Here is a 22,539-nt window from a genome sequence, read left to right on the forward strand (position 1 = left end):
CGACTTACGACTCCCGCTTGGGTGGCCCTCGATCAGTATAAGGTTGAGTTGAGGGGAAACATCTGAGCTCCGGCCAATAGGGCGCCACAGAATACCACCAAATCCCACGCCTGCTGGCCCTCACCGGCAGTCTGGACTCTGGCCATTATCATCCCATTTGCCCATCCGGCTTATATCATCAAACAAGCCGCAAACGTGGACGGACGCTTGACAAGCGATAGCCTCCCTTTCTCCTCCAAATTCATTAGACACAGCAAGGGCGGCGGCTGTTCGACTCCCTCTAGGCTGTTGGCTTGTCGACCGGTTTTCCACAGTAAAAGAAAGGTATGTATGCAATCGACTACTTTTGCGCACTCGTCTCACCGCTCTCTTTCTCCCATTTGATTTGAAAAACCTCGTCCCTAGAGTCTATTGTGCACATGTGTGTATATATATGTGTGTGTGCATACCTGCTTACTTACCTACGTGGATGATCTGCGTGCAAGTGCTTCGCTTTAAGTAGGGGCTCGCTCAGTACGGAGTAGGCGACCATTCAACCAACCAACCCGCTTACATGATACACAGCCCATAGCTCAAGCATTCAAAACCCCCCAAATCTCCATCTCGCTTATCACCACCGCCTGCAAGCCTCCCACCCACCGGCCGGCTGCAGTACCGACTGACCAGAAAAACCAAACCCTGGTTTTCTTTTTGCTGCCCCCAATTGACCTGTACGACGTTCGTCGCGTTCAGCTGCGCTCAATCTTGCTTTTGGCCATCTTACTTCCAACTTCTTTTTTGCTCTCATCCTCCATCATCGACCCGGTTTATTGTTTACGCATCATCCTGCTATTAAACACCACATATCACGGCGACTCATGCCATCGAGCTTTTGCATGAGCATTGAAGGACCAGCACCCCAGCACTGCCAGAACAGCGGGCCTCAAATCTCCACCCATTCCGCCCTACGACTTGGTGATCTAGCCCCTAATTTCAGCTGGTTCCTGGATTGACCCCATCATCGGCACGGGCTGACATCAGCTTCCACCAAAGAGAACTCAGCCTCAAATGTCACATAGCCATCCCCGTCCGTTCGACTACGACCACGGCTACGGCTACGACTACGCTCCTTTTTGACAGGCGTGTTTTGGACCCTGGACCTTTTGTTTTTCGCTGCTGCTCTATTACATACATACCAGTCTGCAGGCCGTCGTGAAACTGGCTTTCCGACTTACATTCGTTCCTTCACACTAGTGTCTGCCGCCCTTTCTTGCATGTGAGCCGGCATCGCCATCTTTGAAGTTAAAGACCCTCCTCGCCCTAGTCAGGGTTTGATTCGATTACGAGGGGTGCGCTGGACTAATCGGTCCTCGAGTCTGGAGTCGCCGTCTTACATTACTCCATGAAAGCCATCCGGCTCCACCATCACTCGACACATACCGTTCTCACTTACAGGTACCATTGCGCCTTCCACTGCTAGGTAGCAACCCCAAGAGCCGGATCGACCTCGTGCCTGTCTGCCAGGAAGTCGCAATACATACTGCCGGGCGAGCAACTGCCAGCACGCCATTTGCGCATGCTTCTTAGGCAGTCAATATGTTCCTCCACTCGGGGGCGAGTCTCCACGGACATGAATACTCGAACAAACCGTCACAACCCGCCGGGCAAGCCGGCGCGCGACGCAATCACCTGCTCCGATCAACTTTTACTTCACCTGTAAACCGACCAGCTACTATATCGTACAACAACAACTCAGACTCGGCATTCCCACCCCCTCTCAGACCTATCTCGGTGGCCCCTACCGCGGCAGGAGCCCCCGCATCTTCGATTCTTCGTGTTAAGGGACGGCCAATTGCCCGAAGGACACCCAGCACTCCGGAGCCGGTTGTCAGGTTCCAGGAGCCCGCAGCAGATCGACCGCCTGCGGTGAACCGAGCATCTACTATCTCGTATGAGACAGATTCTCCATTCCCACCGCCGCTCCCTCCTCGGCCTATATCTTCAGCTCCCAGCAATACGACAACAACTACCTCACCGCCTTCTCTTACCCCCAACAGCAAGGGAAAGCCGCTGGTTTCCAGAAGGATTTCGAGCACACCCGAAAGCGCAGTCCGATTTCATGAGCCAGTAGCAGCGGAGCATGAGCTTCGCGTCATCGGCAGGGACGAAACAATGAGCGGAGACGAAGGGTCCGTCTATATCTCGGATAGCGAAACGAGCCGTGCCGGGTCTTCGACTCGCCGCGCCCAGAAAATATCATCAAGGAGAAGCACCACCTACCTCCTGGCACAGCCGGCTCCCAAACTAAACCACCGGTTATTACACATTCGCCCCCAGCTACTTCTCCAGACACAACAGGTATCCGCAGATAGGCGACCGAAACCCACCATCGATGTGTATCCTTCCTCGGCCATAGCGCATTCGGCGCTGGTGAAGCCCCTCTTCAAGCGGTTTCCCAGGCTGGCCAGGATCAAGAGGGAACTGAGCGTGGGTGATATCATGCTGGTCCAAAGCGAGGACTTGAGCATCCCGGCCAGAGAACCCGTAGACGAAGACGACGAGGACAGCATCAACAAGCGAGACCTGGTGGCGATTTTGAGCCCGGTTGGTAGGGACATGGCCGAGATCGTGCTTTCTGACGGCACCGTTTGGACAGCCAAGCCGCGCATCCAGGGCAGCAACGTCTCGTACGACTTCACGACCGAGGATGAATTCGGTAGGGTCACGACTGCGCGATGGGCCCGCCGCAAAGCCACCGGCAAAAGTGGTGCGGCTACAGCTCCGACATCACCGACCTCGTCGTTTTCCAGCTTCCCCGAGCACCGATTCACCTTCAGCATGATCGACCCCTCGTGCCGGCGGCACCCTATCATGGCCACGCTGAAGCCCAACCAGCTGGAGGTCCAGGACACGTATACGACGGTTTCTCAATCGGCGGGACGGTATCCCCCGACTTCGTCAGTTCTAGGCTCGCCTACTTTGGGTCCGGAGGATGACGTGCCGCGTCCGGAACGGACAGTACGACCCGTAGAAGACTGGCAGAAGACCCTGATCCAGGTGTCGGCGCTCTGGGTCGTTCTTCACCAGGGCTGGGTCGCCCAGTTCCGGCCCATGAACATCCAGTGCCTGGCTGCCTCTGCGGCTTCCGGCACGAACAGCTCGTCCAAGGCTTCGCAACCGACGCGTAGTTTTTCGTTCGGCAACAACAGCAACAGCCAGGGCCAGAGCAAGAGCAACCCGCTGCACCGCATAACTCGTAGAGTGGGCACCACTGGCGGCGGCGGCGGCCAATGCTGTGAAGGAGAATCGAAAACTGATGTTTTGGGCGCGTTGCCTAGGAGAGCCACGTCCACCGGGGCGGCGTACATGCAGAAGCGTAACGCGCAGAACCGACTGTCGATGGAATCGCCGTCTAGCGAGGACAGCGAGCTGCTGCGGCGCGGGCCGAGCCCCTTCAGTGGCGGTCCGGGACCGGGAGGAGATTGGAACCGATCTCGTGAGCAACAGCAACAGCAACAGCAACAGCAACAGACGACGCCTTCGCCGAGCAGCAGCAGGCCGAAGCGCCCGACGTTGAAGCACGACTTTACGACGTACCCGTCGCCGGGCAGCAGTAGCGCGGCGGGCTCTGGGCCGAGCACCCCTACTTTGGCGCCCGAGCCGCTTCCGGGGGCTCACCATAGGCGCGTGGTGTCGGAATACTATCACAGTTCGCCGTGGCGGGTGTCGTCGCCGCTCGGGCTGGACGATGAGATGGGGGAAGAGAGTGGGGACCCATTCGATGCGCACGCCAGCAGTACCAGCTTCAAGCAGCCGCTGGTTGTGAGCAGCAATAACAATTCAGGGGGCGTGGAAGGGGGTGACAGTCGTGGTGCCGAGCTGCGGCGGCCCAAGAGACGGAGCATGCTCAATTGGTTCACGAGGCTGCGAGGCCAGTAGGACCGGGTCTTTCACAGACGTTCCAAGAACAAGACAGATACGAGTTGAAGATGAGAATTATTATTCTCTTTCAGTATGAAAAAAACATCACTGCTTGCTTATACAGTACCAGGGGAGGAGGGATGGATGGGTGGATGAGTGGGGTTGGATAGGCGACTTATCAGCTGTAGCTTACATGCATCACTCAGTTGGCGGGCAGATGGCGAGGGGTTGTGATTCATGCATATTGCAATCGTTGGTGGCTGTAGCAAATTCGAACTTCGAATACACAAATGCTGTTAACTGCAAAAACTATTCTTGACTCCTTTTCGGGTGTTGGGTGGGTGGCCACATGTTCTGATCTACTGTACACCTTAGAGAATAGGTATGCATGATGAATGTCGATCCATTGGCCGATGACTCTTCCGGTGAGCGGCCAGCACGCAACCATGTCACAGGTAGGGAAGCTGCAGGCGAGATATGCCAGCGCCGTGTAAACCTCGGGTACCGGAGGTGGGAAATTTGACCAATCACAGAAGCGGCGAGAAATTCTCCGGGGGGCGGGAAGGTTTCTGCGAGCGAATGCTTGTTCGCGTACTGTATGTACAGTACCATGGGCAGGCAAGGATGACTGGACTGGCATTCATCATCCATCCGGCAGACAGATACAGTAGACAGGTCCAACCAGGTTGGCGGAGTTCTGGGGCCAAGGCCGGTGTTCTCCCGTGCGGGGCATTATCGTGGGGTTCTGGCGGGCGAGGGACCCGAATTCACCGCTAGCTGCCCACAAGTGTGGGAAAGTACCGGCTTCTGGTTTGCTACTGCTATGTATATCTGGAGCTGGCCATGGATGGCTGATTAGCTCTAATCTGGGGCAAGGCCTAGGGCCGCCGCCGGTTCGAGGCCGGGGTAAGCAAGTACATAGCTATGTACGTCAATTTGCTAATACGTAACTGCACCCTTCTTTCATGGAAGCTTCAGTGGACGGCGTCTGGATCGAGGTGCTTGGCATTGTCGTATATATTATCATCTTCTTCTTTGACTCACTGCTTTTCTTCACCGGTAGATTATCAAGCAATTTCTGGGGATTGGCATATGTGGTTTTTTCCTATCTGTCTTCGAGTTTGACCGCCTCGGCCAGGTATAAGAATCCCGACTTTCGGCCTCCGTTTGGGTTTGGGACTGAAGCAAGATAGCGGTGCCCTTTTCGACCGTTGCTTCATCATCTTTCCCGGTCGCGGTCAGGCTTGCGCCTGATTTTTGGGTTTTCGACTATATACTTACCGAACTTATTTGGCTCTTGTATTGTCACATCTTCTTTCCAACATGGCGACCTACACCACCACCGCCGCCGCGGGCGGCTCCTCGACGGCCGTCCTGGAGATGCACGACATCCCAGCGCCGCACTCCAAGCTCGAGGAGGCCCAGCAGCCGCTCCCGGACTCCGCCGAGTCCTCCTCCCGCAGGATGAGGACCAGGAGCCGGGCTCGCCGCCGCCGACGGCGACTGAGGTGGTCCAGCGCTGGAACTACCCCAAGACCAACGTGCCCAAGATCGGGGCATGCTTCTGGTCGTTCATCGTGATGGGGGCGAATGATGCGGCTTATGGTGTGAGTCCGCCCGTTATACTCAGCTCACTCACTGGCTGTTCTGGCTTCTCCGGCCGGGCAGGGTACGTCGATCGTTTGACTGACATGATTCTTGGGTTTGTGTAGGCTTTGATTCACTATGTAAGTAAAGTTATGGTATCTCTGTATATACGGACCAGGCCTGGAGACTCACGCAAGTCGGGTACCAGATTGAACAATACTACCGCCTCTCGTACACAATCGTCTCGCTCATCTTCCTCTCGCCGTTCGTCGGCTACACGGCCTCGGCGCTGCTGAACAACGTCCTGCACCGGTCCGTCGGGCAGCGGGGCGTGGGCGGGATCGCGTCGGGGTGCCACATGTTGGCGTATATCATCGTAGGCCTTTTCTCTTTTCTTTTCTCCTCTCTTTCACATGAGTCTCTCAAACCAAATCACGGGGCTATTATCATGCTGACGAAACATGTCAAGATCGCCATTCACCCCCGTACCCGGTCATGGTCATCGCCTTCATGATCGCCGGGTTCGGTAACGGCCTCGCGGACGCGGCTTGGAACGCCTGGGTCGGCAACCTCGATCGCGCCAACGAGATGCTCGGGTTCTTGCACGGCTTTTACGGGCTCGGGGCTGTGCTCTCGCCGCTTATTGCGACGAATATGGTGGCTAACGCTAAGCTGCCGTGGTACACGTTTTACTACATCATGGTAAGTATTCTCCCCGTTTTGTTCCCGCTCTTGATACTCGCCGGGGTTTGCTGATGAGGTATGTCTGCCGGTGATAGATCGGCCTGGCGGGCCTCGAAATCTTCACCTCCGTCGCCGGCTTCTGGACCTCGACGGCGGCAGCGTACCACGCCTCGATCGCGCGGCAGCACGGCGAGGAGGGTGAGGAAGGCGAGGGCCCCCGGGGCAGCCTGCGCGAGGCGCTGATCACGCGACCGTCGGCGCGCGTCACCTGGCTGTGCGCCCTGTTCCTGCTGGGCTACGTCGGCGTCGAGGTGGCGCTCGGGGGCTGGATCGTGGTCTTCATGATCCAGGTGCGGCAGGGGGCCGAGTTCGCGAGCGGGATGACGGCCATGGGGTTCTGGCTGGGCATCACGGTCGGGCGGGTGGTGTTGGGGTTCGTGACGCCGCGGTTGGGGGAGAAGTTGGCGATTAGTGTGAGTACTCCTTTCCGTTCCTCTTTTTCTTCTGAGGATGATCTTTCTTCCCCCCTCTCCCTATCATCTGCCACAAATCTGACACATACGGCCCAGATCTACCTCCCCATCGTCATGGCCCTCGAGCTCCTCTTCTGGCTCGTGCCGCAGTTCATCGTGTCGGCCGTGGCCGTGGGCCTGCAGGGCTTCTTCCTGGGCCCCCTGTTCCCGGCCGCCATCGTGGCCATGTCCAAGCTGCTGCCGCGCCACCTGCACGTGGGCGCCATCGGGTTCGCGGCCGCGTTCGGGGGCAGCGGCGCGGCCATCCTGCCGTTCGCCGTGGGGGCCATTGCGCAGGCCAAGGGGGTCCAGGTGCTGCAGCCCATCATCTTGGCGCTGCTGGGGGTGATTTTGCTGCTGTGGTTCGGGCTGCCGAATCGGTTTGGGGGCAAGAAGAGGGAGTAAAAGGGGTTGGGTACGAGGGGTCGATGGGGTGGTCGGGTAGGAGATATGTATGGGACTCCGCGCGGGTGGCACTTGAGATGGAGGACTGGATTCGCGGTTCTGTAAAGAGGAACAGGGGGGTTTCCAATAGACGGTGCATTTGAGTCATGTAAATTGACCTGCTTGGGTAATCGGTAGGGCTCTGGATCACTTAGAAATAGTGTAACACAGTTCAACTTGACTTATTTCTTCCTTCCCCTTTCTTTCTTTCTTTCTTTTGCCTCCTGCTGTGCTGTTGCCGAGATCGAGATATCTAGATTTCGAGATGTACCCCATACCTTGTAACCTCCGTCGTTGGGCTATTTACTGCTCTGGAAATGGAAAATATAGTATGCCCCTTTCGCTATCGCATGTACCTCGGTCTAAGAAACACAGGGCTTTGTGATACGATCTCTCAGGGCCATAGAAGACGGGTTTATTCAATAGCGTGGGCTTTTCCCAAGTGGCAGGGTGCTACGGTGCAAGGCCACTGGCCAAGTTACAGTGATCATAGGAATCTTGGCCTTTGGTGGCAAGTGGCTGGACAATTGACCGTGGGCATCACGGTAGAATTCCCGTGCTTGACTCGGACCGATCCGAACGACGACGATCAACGGGACCTGAGCGTTGGGTCGTGGCTTGATGGTACCAAATAAGCTATCCTTGGGTTTCATTGAAAGACAGCCTGGCGTGCACCTATCTGATCACGCGAGCTGATGTGTTAGATAAGGAAGTCGATGGAATCATAGATGGAACATAGTCCAGGCGATCACACGCTGAGTCGTGGACGGACATGAGGCAACCTCTCCGATTACGTAGTTGCGGGACGACTGTGTTGCTGCCTTATCTAGCTCGTGGTATTGCGATAGCAGTATACTTAGCAGCCAGGTATCATTCAATTGGATGAAAGGGATAGGCGCGACAGGTTCTCAATTACATGACCTGATGTTGCGCATTTGCGGATATCCGAGTCGCCATTTACTTCAGTGACGGAAATTGTAGACATACAGCTTAGACTGTATGTTGGGGATCATCTCAATCGGCTCCCATGTCAACCAAGCTACAAATCACATCAGCTTCAGTCGGCGAGTTTCACAATTAAGCATGTAAGTGATGGCATTGGCGGATTCGCATGCCCCAAATGACAGGGAGCTTACCGGAAGGGCATCCCAATGGGCCAGGAGCAAGCCGGCAAGTGGGACGTGCAGGTTGCGACAAGGCTGCCATTGGCGTTGCGCAGCCTGTGTGTGCAGAGAGAGGCCTGTGACCCCATCAAGCCCATGCCCGGCCATCAAATGATCCTGGTGGTGCGGTGCAGCTACCGAGCTATGGACTCGGCGACTGCACGCACATTCAGGGTTCACTCTTTCCAGGGTGCTGGTAGTGAGTGGGCTGGGGGCGGCGGCCGGGGATGCAGCTGAACATTAGCATCTTTACCCAGAAAAAGGAAAAGCCACCAATGTGTCTCCTAGGCAAGACATGCGTACGCGGTATCTAGCTACATACGAATTGCATAGGCATTTCAGTAAGATGATACCTTTTGCTACATACGGTCTTTGTTAGATGTTGCAATCGTGTTGGCTGCAGTCTCATGTGAGTTGCTGGCATCCATCCAACATATGTAGCATGCGGGGTGTTGTGAACACGCAAGAAGGAGAGAGGGATTAATTAACCCACGGGAGATATTATTAGGCACATCTGCAGTGATGAATCCCATCCCATACCACACCACCTTGCATCTCACATGGCCAGCCCCAAGTCAAGATCAATATGTAGTGTTAGCCACCTAGCTCGCACACTTCGAAACTCGCCTCGCAAGCCCAATGGAAGCCTTGTGCTTGAGTCAAGCCCATTGCTCTGCCGGTTTCAAGTACTTAAAGACCTGCTGTTATTCCTCAAGTTGTGGCACGATTCTGATTCCTCTCCTACTAGAGGTTACCTACTCCGTACCTTTCTTTCCTTTTCGCCGTCCCTATTGACCTTCTCTCATCTTTTTCCTTTACAGTAGAGAAAGTAACAAATAATTACCCCTGTTACCTATTACATACTATTGCCGTATCCATCCAAGGCTACAAGGCATGCGTATGCGTATATGCCTGCAAGCCCGTTTCCAACGTTCAATGTGGTGATTGAAGGAGGGTCGAATAGGTCAGAGCTTCATCAGCTACTGCTAGGGGCACAACTGCGGGTAGGTGCAGTAGCTCCATCCGATAGCTCCAGCCCCTCTCCATCATCGATACGCACGCGACCCACCCAAGGTCCAGAAGGCCCCAGTCAACACACTGGGCCCTTGAATCGCATTGTTAGCAAGCAGCAAGCAGCACCAAGCAAAGCAAGCAGCAGAGCAGGGCCACATCCAACGAACCACCCGCCAACCGCCAACCGAGCCGCTGCTGCACTTGTACTGCACTGCACTGCCCAGCCTTGTTACATCCCATCAATCGGAACCTGAGCAGCAAAAGATAGAACAAGTTAGTTGACAAGTGCTCATGCCGCAGCAGCACGAGACCAGACCCAACCCGACCAGACCAACCCTCTCCCATCAATTGAATTTCCTACGAGTGTCGACGCTCTGAAGTCTCTCGCCCATCTCTCAATTCCTCTCGGCTCGGCCAGCAGCTTAACGACGTCACTGGATTAGCTGCCTGACACTGACCACACCCACTCGAACCCTCCCCCCAATGGTTGCAGCTATCTGAACTCTTTCACTTCCGACAGGGAAAACGAGGCCCCTCGAGCAAACAGCAGCTTCGTTCCACACAAACACCACTCCATCCCGCTGCATCTACGCGATGGAGGACCATCTCGACTTGTCCAACGCTGGAGCTCTGTCGGGGGCCGCCCAGTTTCTGAGCGCCTTCGGCTCCTCGGGCGAGCCCATCTCTCGTGCCACATCGCCGGGCCTCCCCTCCACCCCCGACGCCGACTCCCACGATACCTCCAAGCGCCACCGACCCCGAACCTTCTCCTACTTCCAGCTGCTGCCCTACCCCGTCGAGGAGGAGGCACAGCGCGACGCCGCCCTGCAAGGCATCCTCAAGCAGCTGTACATCTCCATCAAGGCAGAAGACTTCTCCCCGGGCGCCCTGCATTGGACCCGCCAGCTGTCAGGATGGCTCAGCCTCAAGTTCGACATGCCCAGGGACCTCCGAGCCAAGCTGGCGAGGCTCTACTTCCATCTCTCTCTGGCCCCGGGCCTCGATGGCGCCGCTGCCGATCGCTTCTCCAAGATGGTCTCGACCCTGGCTAGGCGGAAACACCTCTTGAAGCCCGGCGAGGACCTGACGCTGGACTGGAAGCCGTTGTGGAAAGAGATCCGGGCCCTGGTGCTTCCTGGCGAAGCCCCTGCCCACCATTCCGCCCGCAGACGAGGCTTGAAGCACCTGTGGAAGCTCTGTCTCCAATCCTACACCTACTTCGACCCGAGCGAGAGACGGGCAATGCTGGAGGAGATCCTGCCCTTCTTCAGCACCTCGGACCTCCAAGATGCCTACATCGTTGTCGGCACCCTCAACATCCTCATGCCCACGACCCCCGCCCCTCCTACCGCACCTCAGTCGCAGCCGTCCGATTTCGTGCCGACCTTCTTCCATCTGTGGTCCTTGATGACCAGGTCCAAGGTCTTCGATATCACATTCCTCGACATGTTCTCGCGCATGGCCCGAGACTACCTGACATATCGACATGTCCCCTTTAACGAATACGGCATCTTCACTCGAGAGCAGTCCGATCTTATCTTTACGGCCATCCTCCGCCTCACCGAGATCCCTGTTGGCCAGGCCAACTCCCCGTATACGTCCCTGGACTACTCCTCGGGCATGGGCATTTTCCTGGAAAAGGATAAGAAGAAGCACCCCATCTCCTATACAATTGCTCGCTGGGTCGTATCGTCCCTCTCTCCCCAGTGTCTAGAGAAGGACGGCTCCATTCTCCACAGTCTCGAGGGGCTGCTGGAGTCTATCGACACCTTCTTCCATCCGTCGAATCAAGGCTCGTGGACCACCATGTTGGCACAGATGACTTTTTATTTGACGGAAATGTTCGTGTCGCGATGGAACAAGGAACAGATAAGCGAGCAAGATACTCCATCCGACCGCAGGCTCAACGCAGCGCTCAAGCACAGGTTTGTCAAGAGCCTCCGCGAAGTCACCTTCATGGGACTCTTCGGCAAGAGCACCAAGGTCACCAACATGTACTTCGGCGCGCTTCAGAACCTGACCTACCTCGAGCCGGATCTGATGCTTCCCGGCGCTCTCCAGAGGTTCTACCCGAGTTTGCAAGGACTTGTCGAGGTTCACCGCACAACCTCGAGTCTCTGTGGGCTACAGATGATTGCCAACATTATGTCGCGGCAAAAGGGCTTCCGATGCCATATCACGGCACTGCTTGCCCTGGCGTTACCCGGCATCGATGCCAACGATCTCAACAAGACCCAGTACACTTTGAACTTCATCCAGAGTGTCGCGTACAGCATTCCATTCGTCGATCTCACCAAGAAGAATTCCGATGTGCACGACACGACTTTGGCGATGCAGTGGGTCCAGGGCGAGATGGAGCGTATGGAGAGGGAAGGCCAGGAGGTCCAGATCGACTACAAGAACGAGCTCAGTGACGAGGACGAGGCAAATATCGTTCGTTCGTCCACGGCGGGTTTCGGTGAGTTCATACTGGCCCTCCTCGGCAAAGTCTTCACGCTGCTCGAGAACCTGCCGGACTCTTCGCAATTGCGGTCTGGCTCTCCAGAAGACAATATCATCAACACGTTGCCGGCTGCTTTGACACCGTTGTTTGCGTCCCTCTCTCCCGAACTGTTTGACATGGCCCTGGAGAAGCTGTCGACCTTCGTGTCCACTCACGTTGTACATCAAGCACGTGATGCCATGGCGTGGATTTGTAATGCTCTTTGCAAAGTGAACCCGGAGAAAACCCTCAAGATCTTCCTTCCCATGCTGATCGTCAATATTCGAAATGAAATTGATTACAACGGAGCCGCGTCGGATCGGAGTAGTGGCACTGAAGTCTTGCCCCGTGACCGTGCCCTTGTCTGGCATGTTAGTATCCTGAGCATGTGTGTTGTCCACGTGGGTGCCGAAGTGCTCAAGTACAAGACCGAGCTTTTCGACATTGCCAAATACATGCAGGAAAAGTGCCGAGGACTTCCTACCATCCACATCAGCAACTACATACACCATCTGTTGCTGAACCTCACGGCCACGTACCCTATCGACAACGCCCTGTTTGAGCCCGAAGTCATCAAGCGAGGGTTGGACGTGCAGGATTGGGGCCAGTCCACATCGCCAGCTGATCTCACCATCCGATGGCATCGCCCCCTGCCGGCAGAACTGGAGTTTGCCGTGGAGCTGTTCCAGTCGCAAGCGCTGGGCGCTATGGAGAGACTTGAGGTATTCATGGGCAATGACGCGCCGGTCAGCAGGAAAGGAAAGAACAAGGAGTGGTCTGATGAAGTTTCACGTCAGCTTACCCAACTCAGGCTTGTGATTTCCGGAATTGCCATCCTGTTCGACCCTAAGTGGGCGTTCGGCGACGCGAACGGTGTAAATGGTCGACATGCCGACACCGATGGAGATGAGATGATGGGAGACCGGGAAGATGAAGAGGAGAATCCCCTGGCAGAAGCTGGCGAGGATGACGAAACCCGGCCGCAGTTCAAGTACCAGAGTGGATACTTGCTGACCCCTGAAAACCCTCTTTACAATCGTATCCATGAGATGCGCGATCAGATCGGCCGCTTGCTGTCGAGGACTCATGCCTTCCTCAACAGCCAGCAAGAGGACGATGTGCCTTGTTTCACAGCCCTGTACTCTACCTACCGCACCTGGATCACGGATGTGGGTTTCGAAAGATCTGCGCACCCTCTCGAGCGGTTGCAAAGACTCTACAAGGCCGACATTGGCCCCTTCAAAATCAGCGGACTGCGCAAGGCCTACCCTCGGCCCCTCCTTATCAAGCGTGCCGACGCGTACCAGCTGCAACGCGTGAAGCACAATGCCTCGGTTCGGAGGAAGAGCGAGATCGACCGACAGCTCCTGCTCGACCTGGCCGAGTCCTGCACGTCGCAGTACGCGGATGTGCGGCGGGTTGCCCAAGGCGCCCAGGACGCGTCGCTGAAGGTGCTCATTGGTGGCCGGCCCCTGGTGATCCCCGTGATCCTGGAGCGATTCCGCCAGGCCATGGACGCCATGGACCACGACCGCATCAAGGGTGCCATGTACACGCTGCTGTTCACGAGCCTGCTCAAGACTCTGATCCGCGACTGGCGGTACGCGCCTGACCTGCTGCGTCTCTACATCCGGACCGCGGGCGTCGACAAGACGTCGATCCAGAACCTGGGCGCGACCGCGTTGTATCCCATGATAGAGTTTGGGAAGAGGTTTGAGCTGATGGTGCTGCTGGATGACGATATTGTTTCGCAGATCAAGCCGGCCGATGACTGCTCCTCTGTGATTGCATCACGACACGACTTTGTCGTTGAGCGGCGCAGAAAGGTCGAAGAGAAGAAGATTGCCCTTGGGCTCGAGCTCATCGAGATATCCAAGGAATCGCACTGGAAGACGGCCAGCCGATGCGTCATCTTCACGACCAACCTCTGTGTTCGGTTCGATTCCATTGCGCCTCCTCAGTTCATCGAGTTGGTGACACGAGGCACCAATGACCCACACCCAGGCCTCCGAAGTAGTTATTTGACGGCCTTCTCGAATGTCTTTGCTGCCATTGACCAGCGCGCCGTCTACAACCACTCCTACAGAGATTACTTGGAGGAGAAGGAGAAGGATGTGAACAAGGTCGTCGTGCCGGTGGAGAAAGGTGACGCTCAGTTCACCCGAAACTTCCTCGACAGCTTTGCCGATCCAGATCGCGCCGAGTACTTTGTGGATTCCGACTATGCCGGTTGGCTTGCCTGGGGCAAGAAGTTCAATGCTTTCCGCACCAAGCCCAAGCGCTTCGACGAATACGATGACGTGGAGATTGCTGCCAGACAGCAGATTGGCAAGCTGCTCACAAAGGATTGGCTGAAGCAGTTCTTCGACTACCTGAAGCAGGAGCCGCGCGATTCGTCGTCGGATCGGTTCCGTAGCCCCGTCGTCATCTTGTTGATGCATGTGTTCGACTTGATGAACTACGGACAAACAGAGTTGACGTTTGAGGACGTCAAGGCATTGACGACCGAGGTCTACGGCGATGGTACTGATAAGCATCAACACCGCGCCACGTCAGAGATCTTGGGTGCCATGCTTGCCGGCTCAGCGGATGATCCCGTGGAGATGAAGGATCAATCGTGGGGTTTTGCCCAGCCCTTGCTTCTCCAGATATTCGCGGACAGCCTGACTCCAGAGAACCTGTCGTACTGGATGACATGCCTGCACTTTGTCATCGACACCAAGGACCCGCGGCGTGCGCCCGAACTCGTCAAGACCCTCAGCGCCTTCCGGCTGGACATGTCGTCCAACGCTGCCTTTAAGGAAGCCTCCAAAGTCGGACTGCTCGAATTCCTCATCAACGACTGTGGCTGGCACTTCCGCCACGAGAAGCCTGTCCTCGCTGACTTCCTGGCTCACATTGACCACCCCTACAAGTCGGTGCGCGAGGCAATTGGTCGTGTGATCGCTACGATATACCGAACCCGATACCACGAATCGTTCGAAAACGTCTCTGCCCTTCTGGATCAGAACAAGGCCGTATCGCCGTCGGGCATCGGCATCCGGCCATACCAGCCAGACGAGGAGTTCAGCGCCACCATCAAGGATGTGTTCTCTCGCCTGGAACAATGGAGGCACGAGCGCACGCCTGGCCAACAGACACCATCTTCCTACACATCTGGCTCCAAGACGGTGCTCACCTGGCTGGACAACACTCTGTCGACGCAGGAATGCACACAACTGACATCGTTCTTCCCGGACCCCTTCATAGACCAGCTTCTGCATATGATGGACGTCAAGGAAGACCCTGAGCTCATGAGACTCGCATATTACGTGTACCGCCATCTCCCGAACATCCCGTTCCGGACTGGGGAAGACGGGCCATTCATTGCGGCTCTGATCCGGCTCGGAAAGGGCGCCACCTCGTGGCACCAGCGGCTTCGTGCGCTTGTTAATATGCAAGTCATCTACTTCCGCCGGCTGTTCCTCATGGATGCATCTCAGCGTGAGTTGCTCTTCGATGCGGTGGGCGATATGCTGGCCGATCCGCAGCTCGAGGTCCGGACCGTGGCAGGTGCCACACTGGCTGGCATGATTCGATGCTCGCCGGCGGCCATCCGCAACCCCGTCATCGACACGCTCAAGACCCGTTTCGAGCGCTCTCTCAACCAGAACCCGATGCCGAAGAAGAAGGCGCCCGGGACGGACACGCCGGTCAACGCGACGCAGCAGATTGTGCGGAGACACGCAGCGGTGCTGGGACTCGGCTCGCTGATCGAGGCGTTCCCCTACGCGACGCCGCCGCCGAGCTGGATGCCCGAGGTGCTGGCGCTGCTGGCGCGGCGCGCGGCCAGCGATCCGGGCGTGGTGGGCAAGGCCACCAAGAGCATCCTGTCCGAGTTCAAGAAGACAAGACAGGACAGCTGGGGGGTAGATCAAAAGGTAAGCAACGATCCCTACAAAATAAAACCAGTCCTGGTCCAGCTCCCGTCACACTTGAAGAAACATAACCTGACCTTGTTTGCGCGCCTGCAGTATTTTACCTCGGAACAGCTGGAGGATCTGGAGGGTGTCCTCTGGAAGAGCTACTTCGCTTAAGTATTGGTAACGAGGCTATGCTATGGGGGGTGTTGTAGATAGCATAGAATAATAGAAAACAAGCGTTGCGATTTCCTAACTCTCGTACGATGTTCCACGGATTATTCCATGGAATGTCTGCCAGCCACTGGCTTATGGGATCGTGACTGCGTTGATTCCAACGTAGTAACCGAGTCTGTCATTGATGCGGGCATCACCTCTGCCACTTCTGAGCCGGAGCACTGTACGGTACGCTCTCCCGCCACCATTCTCTTCTTCTTACCACCTTTCTCGGCATCCTCCGCCTTCTCTTCATCTTACTCAAGACCGGAGGCATAGCTCACGTCTGTACCAGACTCATACAATCATTTACCAACACACTCTAGACCACGCTATTAGTAGTGTGAAAATACGCATTACGTATCACGATGCCCCCCAGCTTTCAATGGTTGAGTTGGCGACGTCTCCCAGGCCTCTCTCTCTCTCTCCCTCTCTCTCTCTCTCTCTCTCTCCGATTTTCTCTACTTGAAGTGGCCTAAAGCCTCTCTGCTTTATTCTATATTGCTCTCGAGGAAGACTCTCATGTCAATGGGGCGCTTATGTCATCTCTGGTGCCCCGAGTACCATTATCAATCAGGCTGTTCCATAGTTGCGCGGGTGCCATAAGCGCTTATTTTTAGGACCACCCCCACCCCAAGACGGCGTAATCCAACCTCATATTCGGACTTTTCGCGTCGCTACGAAAGTGCGGCAGAGGCGCACCCTTCGCACGGCGGCGTGTCGCACAAACGGACAATACCATGGGAATCTGACGTTAGGCCGACTTGCGGGTGGCTTTGGAATGCATGGGAAATGTACATAAAAGCTGATTGCTCCTGCTGATTCTATCTTGATAAAGTGACTGGTACTTCTCGTCTGATTATACAAGAATCTGCTACAGAAGCACACTCTGCTGCAAACGAATACTCGGTACAGAAAGTGGCATATTCCTATTTTCTTGTCAACTGACTGTATGTGTACACAAAGTATGAACGCCATGGCATCCAAGACCCCGGCCCTCACCGTCTACCGCGGCTGGAAGGAAACGGGCAAGCACGTCTGGTCGCCCTTTGTCGTCAAGCTCGAGGCCCGCCTCCGGTTCGGGAACGTAGCCTACCGCACCGCCGTCGGCTCACCCAAGACGGCGCCCCGCGGCAAGATCCCCTACGTCGAGTTCTCCACGGGCGGGGATGAGTCGCTGGGCGACTCGGGCCTCATTATCAAGGCGCTGACGGAGCAGGGGCTGCTGTCGGATCTGAATGCGCGGCTGGACGGGGAGGGGCGGGCGAGGGATCTGGCGGTGCGGGCTATGATGGAGGATCGGTTGTGCTTTTACCACGTGAGTGACATAGCTTTCTTACATGTGCGATTGGTTGGCGGCTGGGGCCTGACCTGACGTGATCTCTACATAGGGCTGGGAACGCTGGACCCAGAACTACTACACGATGCGCGACCACATCTTCGGCGCCATGCCGTACCCGCTGCGCGTCGTCATCGGGCTGCTGGCCCACCGCGGCATGGTGGCGACGCTGCACGGGCAGGGGACGGGGCGGTACACGGCTGAGGAGATTGCGGCGTTCCGGCTTGAGATCTGGGAGGCGGTCGATGCCCTGCTGACGGCATCGAGGGACAAGGCCCGGACCCGGGCCCGGGACGGCAGCAGCAGACCGGAACAAGTGCATGGGGTAGTATGGGAGGGGGAGGAGGAGGGGCAAGGAGAAGGAGCCGTTCTGGGTCTTGGGCGGGGAGGAGCCTACCGAGGCGGATGCGACTGTGTTTGGGTTCGTGGTCAGCGCGTTGATTTGTACGGCGTAAGTCTTGTTTTCCATTCATGCGGTTGACCCCCTCCCCCCCCCCCTTTTCTTCCCACCTACCGGGAAAGCAAACGATATCCAGGAACCAAATGCTGACGGATCAATGCGATAAATAGGGGGCCCGATTCGCAGGCCGTGGTCAAGGGGTTCCCGGTCATTCTGGAGTATGCCGAGAGGATACAGGATCGGTATTTCCCCGACTACGAGAAGTGGACTTTGTGAGACAGCTTCCCCGTTAGCGTTTGTGGCCAATGCAAAAAGAAGATCGGACATTTCGATAAGAAAATGCTGCAGAGCGCTCAGGCCGCACTGTGATTGGGAGAATCATGGACGCTATTCTACATTCGTGGTCTGGTGGTATAAAAATATGTACAAAATTAATCAAGACTCTTTCTTCGCCATCTTCTCTCAGTTGAAACGTTTCGCTGCCTTTTGCTAGTGGGGTATTAACAGGTTAAAAAAATAGGTATCTCGGCTCGTCGAACTTTTTCTTCCTCCTCCTCCATCACATCATCCGTCTCGCGTCATTTAGCGCCCTCTCAAGGCATCTCGTGAGACTCGGCGCGCTGGTCGCTGATGAGATGGCGCTGCTCGTGGTGCAGCTCGGCGGGCGGCGAGTAGACCGTGTTCTCCTTCATCTGCGGCTCCATCGCGCCGCCGCCCTGCTGGTACTGTCCCGGGGATGGCGCGTAGTATCCCCCGGGCGTGGTGCCCGAGTATCCGCTGACCGAGCCGTCGGGCGCGCCATACCCCATTTCCGCCGCCGTCTTCTGGTGTCCGTCGTACGGGGGCGCGTACCCGCCGCCGGCGCTGCTGCCGAGCGGCAGCTCCTGGGCGGCGGCCGCCCGGCTCTTCCGGCGCCGCCACATCAGGAATCCGATGATACCGGCGATCAGGGCGATGCCGGCGACGCAGCCAACCACGATGCCCGCGATCGCGCCCGATCCCAGCCCCTCGTTGTCTTCTGATGACGACCCGTCCGCGTTCTGGCCGTCCGCGACGGGACTGGTAGGTGTCGCCGTGGCGGGCGACGAGGACGTGGAGGAGGAGGACGGGGCGGGCGTCGAGGTGACGCACTGGGACGTCGAGACGGTCTTGGCGAAGTAGGTGTCGCTCGGCAGCGTGTTGACGCCGGCGTCGGTGCAGCCGACGCCCCCGACGCCGCCGGCCTTGCCCTTGTAGTAGCCGTTGAAGCCGGGCTGGCAGCACCAGGCGCCGTCGTCGACGGTGCCCGTGTTGCCGCCCCAGAGGGTCCACTGCTGGTTGGGGCACTGTCGTCGGATCTCGTTAGCTTATTCCTCTTTTCCTTACGGTATACCCCCAACCACGGTCGGTATATATAAAGTATGTAGCAAATGGACTCACCCCTAGGAAACTCGCGGGCCTGGGCGAGGCAGTCCTCGCCCTCCTTGCAGCACCAGCTGCCGCCCTGCAGCCCGACGCCGGCGCAGACGTAGCCGCTGGGGCAGCACCGCTGCTGCGTGCCCTTGCCGCAGTCGATGGGCGCGCTCGACGGGCAGTGCGTGCTCGAGACGCGCAGCGACCAGCCGCCGTCGAAGGGGCACACGTCTTGCGCCGCGGCGGCCAGGTGCACGGCCGCCCAGAGGAGGGCGAGAGTTCGCCACGGCGCTGATGCCGTTGTGGCTCTTGTTGTTGTGGTTGCTCTGGCCATCGTTGGTTTCGTGGCCGGTGTCTGTTGGGTCGTTGATCGGTTCTCCTCCGCCTTGTTCCTCGCTGGTATCCGTTTCAATGCAGTGTTATAGTCCGTTCACCGCAGGCGTGGGTATATCGGCAAATATCTGGACGGTTTGGATTGGTCTAGTTGCGGCGCAGGGCAAGACGCGACATGTATTGACCGTACATATCAGACAGGTAAAAGCACGAAATAGAAAGTGGAAGAGAGCGAATAGCCCGTCGACGCCGCATACAAGAGATTATGAAGGATTCTGCCCCAGGCCCATGGCTGCTAATACACATTCAGCTTGGGATCCCCCATCCGACCTGCCCTTCACATCATGCAGGCCCCCCAGGTGCCCTGGCAGCGTGCTGTGCCTCACTGCCTCTCTACAGTACAGTACAACATACTGGCCGGCTCTCTTTTGCTGCTTTCAACGCTTGGATGGGGGGGACGCAGAGAACAGAACAGAGTACCGGGGGCCAGGTTGCTGCTTGCGGTATGCAGATGGGTCCAATGAATGGGTCCCTCACCCATTCTCCAGGGGGCTTGGACCGGCCTGCTGCTTGTTCCCTCGTTGCCCCCCTGCAAAGGACGCGGGACTCCAGCAGCACCATCCCAAATGAATACCCGGACAGCGCTTATCACGACACGCTACAGTCAGCCCTAGCAGGGGTTTTCAATATTATTAGGATCCCAAAACCCCATCGACCTCTTGGCCCCTCTCAACCCCCCGCCGCTGCCGGCAACGGGCCACTTAGCTTGGGGCCCAAGCCCTGCCTTGTGGGGACGCGACGGGCTCGGCAGCGAACGTGTCGTGTGCTCTTGGGTCGCTGCAAATTGCCTATGACTACTACCGCTCATCATCTGTCCGTTACACACTGTGTAAGACGGCCGAGATGGGCCCTGTTTGCTACGATTCTCTAATGAGGAAGAAAGTTATGTTGGTTCTCAATGGCGGCTGTAGCTAGGTGGCACATACGAACCAGACTCCGTCCATCTTTCGCCGGTCGGCACGTCATACGCAACACGTTCCAGGCCGTCGATGCGGCGAGCCTGCGACCGATGTCTATTGGTTGGTGCACACGCACATACACGATGCAGATGCGATTGGATTCGGTCCCGGGAGCCTGGGCTGTGGTGGTGTGTGGTGCGATGTCTGGTCCCCCTGGCGGGCCAAGACTCTGCTAATTAGCAGGAGCAGAATACAAATATCAATTTCCTGCATGCTGGGTCGACCGCGCCTGTTTCAGCTGGGGCTTGCTTATGATCGCCTTTTCTGCAGGTGTCGGCTCTTGTTTTCGTTGCTGATTCTCTATTGTTGTTTCCAGATCCGCATGCTAAGACTGCGAAACTGTCACCAATGCTGTGATCGATTATAGCAGGCTACCAAGGTCGTTCTTCACCGTGCGCGACCATATATGCTAAATACCGACAGAACAGAGTGGTGAGAGCAGTGCATGCGAAGCACTTGAGAAAATCTTAGGGATTGATACTCTCTGCCCCCTCCTCTATATCACCATCGCCAACATCGTCGCACGTAATGAGCGTCTCATCCCTCTCACTCGCCGGCGGGACTGTTAGGTATTAGCCCATGATCCAGTGGCTCCGCAGACTGGTTTCGCCAACGCAACGCCTCGTCCTGTAACCGAGCAGTAATGGCCTGAAGTGCCTGTGGCGTTAGCTCTAAAGTCTTCGTTTCACCCAGCCTACATATGCAGGAATGAGCGAACTGGTCGATCTCATAGTTCTTGTCCGTGTATGGTGAAGAAGGTTGCTCGAAGTCCGAGAACAGTTGCTGCCAGATTGCGTACCATTTACTCGCCTGGGTGCCATGTTTGCCGGTCTCGGCACGTAGTTGGTCGACAGGTATCCCGCTAGTCGGCCGGCAGGCCCCCGAGGTAGCGTGCGAATATAGGGAAGCCTCGGACGGGAAAGATTGAAAGCAGGCATTGCAGCTATATAGTCCCCGAGGCCTGTGGGCATGATGTAAATGCTGCCCGAGCAAGCTCATAACCCGCAACGTCTTCGCGGCGTAATCTGGATGCTGATACGGGTTTATCTTGGAAAGTTGGCATGTGTTGATGTTGTAGTCATCAAATGTCGGTCTGCATCTTCCTCTTCAGTCGCTGGCGAAGCCATCCGTGATCTTGTTGCATATCAAGTTCCGACATGCTTGTATTCGACTGATAGATTAGATCCGGGTGTTGACCCGGACTTTGATTTAGAATCAAGATCCCGAATAGATCCCGGTTTTCATCCGGATCCCGAGATGGGTTGCGCGCCTTATAGATGTTATGCAAGCGCCTGGGGAGATTCGATAAACCCCAAAGAGGTGAACGGGCATGATACGGTAGCATCGCCTCTCTTTTTCGAATCATGTATACGCAAATCCGCAAGGAAGCACACATAGGATAAAACGACAGCACGAACAACATACCCCAGGAGATATTGTTGGGTGGCGCCATATCGTATCCGTGGCCTTGAGAATAGTTGGTGCCCGATGAGAGATGCCTCTTCCAATCCGAGTGATCAAAGTTGGGCGGCGCTTCTAGTTGCGCGCCCCTTGCTACATCACAGGATGGTGACGGCCAATTGTGCTGAAACAGAATGTATACCTTGTGAGCATGGAAATCTCGGGATCGACTATATGGGTAATATTTCGACTTACCTCCTCGCAGTCAGACAAGAACTCCTTCCGTGCAGCCCACTCTGCCAACACTTCGGACTTGTGCCCATCAGAAGCCGCAGTGAGAGTTGGCCATAGAGCCACGCCAGCTATGAGCAAAGCTGCACATGCCACCGCTCCTTGAAAGCTTCGGAGCTTCATTTCATTCCAGCGGTCTCTGATCCTACCGACTGGGATAGACAGATACTGGTCGAGCAGCCTGCTGATGGGAGAAAGGAAGGCATGGTTGCTCCCATGCGCTCGGGTCTGCGGGGATGATGGGTTGCAATCTACTTGAGATGGGGTCGTTGCTGTGATAGCATTGGAAGCATTGTGAATAACTTGGCCCGGAGCCGCTGCCGAATCAGCATTTCGTGGATGAGGAAAGGACGGGACCGGCTGTGCTTGTACCTCCAGGCCACCTTCGGACGACTCAAGGTCTCTAATCGCTTCGGTAGCCATGGCGCAAGCGCATATGAACGAAGTGACAGAGAATGATCTA

At 56.4% G+C, this 22,539-nt stretch overlaps 6 protein-coding genes across 6 annotated transcripts; 5 read left to right on the forward strand and 1 right to left on the reverse strand.

The window, feature by feature from the left end:
* Positions 1-1,575: 1,575 nt before the first annotated feature.
* On the forward strand, positions 1,576-3,918 carry PG985_003405 (uncharacterized protein; the record flags this gene model as incomplete). Its single annotated transcript, XM_066823174.1, has 1 exon — positions 1,576-3,918. The coding sequence occupies one exon, from the start codon at positions 1,576-1,578 to the stop codon at positions 3,916-3,918; it is 2,343 nt and encodes a 780-aa protein (XP_066690606.1).
* A 1,305-nt stretch (positions 3,919-5,223) lies between these two features.
* Positions 5,224-5,481, forward strand: PG985_003406 (uncharacterized protein; the record flags this gene model as incomplete). The annotated part of the gene is made up of 1 exon (XM_066823175.1): positions 5,224-5,481. One exon carries the CDS (start codon positions 5,224-5,226, stop codon positions 5,479-5,481), a length of 258 nt encoding a protein of 85 aa, XP_066690607.1.
* Positions 5,482-5,982: 501 nt separating this feature from the next.
* PG985_003407 (uncharacterized protein) lies at positions 5,983-7,088 on the forward strand (the record flags this gene model as incomplete). Its single annotated transcript, XM_066823176.1, has 2 exons — positions 5,983-6,189; positions 6,267-7,088. The coding sequence occupies 2 exons, from the start codon at positions 5,983-5,985 to the stop codon at positions 7,086-7,088; spliced, it is 1,029 nt and encodes a 342-aa protein (XP_066690608.1).
* Positions 7,089-9,898: 2,810 nt separating this feature from the next.
* PG985_003408 (uncharacterized protein) lies at positions 9,899-15,862 on the forward strand (the record flags this gene model as incomplete). The annotated part of the gene is made up of 1 exon (XM_066823177.1): positions 9,899-15,862. One exon carries the CDS (start codon positions 9,899-9,901, stop codon positions 15,860-15,862), a length of 5,964 nt encoding a protein of 1,987 aa, XP_066690609.1.
* Positions 15,863-16,877: 1,015 nt separating this feature from the next.
* PG985_003409 (uncharacterized protein) lies at positions 16,878-17,916 on the forward strand (the record flags this gene model as incomplete). Its single annotated transcript, XM_066823178.1, has 3 exons — positions 16,878-17,219; positions 17,293-17,691; positions 17,827-17,916. The coding sequence occupies 3 exons, from the start codon at positions 16,878-16,880 to the stop codon at positions 17,914-17,916; spliced, it is 831 nt and encodes a 276-aa protein (XP_066690610.1).
* Positions 17,917-18,233: 317 nt separating this feature from the next.
* PG985_003410 (uncharacterized protein) lies at positions 18,234-19,366 on the reverse strand (the record flags this gene model as incomplete). Its single annotated transcript, XM_066823179.1, has 2 exons — positions 18,234-18,953; positions 19,013-19,366. The coding sequence occupies 2 exons, from the start codon at positions 19,364-19,366 to the stop codon at positions 18,234-18,236; spliced, it is 1,074 nt and encodes a 357-aa protein (XP_066690611.1).
* Between the last annotated feature and the right edge of the window lie 3,173 nt (positions 19,367-22,539).

This window comes from Apiospora marii, assembly GCF_038362585.1.
Source record: "Apiospora marii strain CBS 49790 chromosome Unknown utg000002l_segment0_segment0, whole genome shotgun sequence".
Classification (NCBI taxonomy): domain Eukaryota; kingdom Fungi; phylum Ascomycota; class Sordariomycetes; order Amphisphaeriales; family Apiosporaceae; genus Apiospora; species Apiospora marii.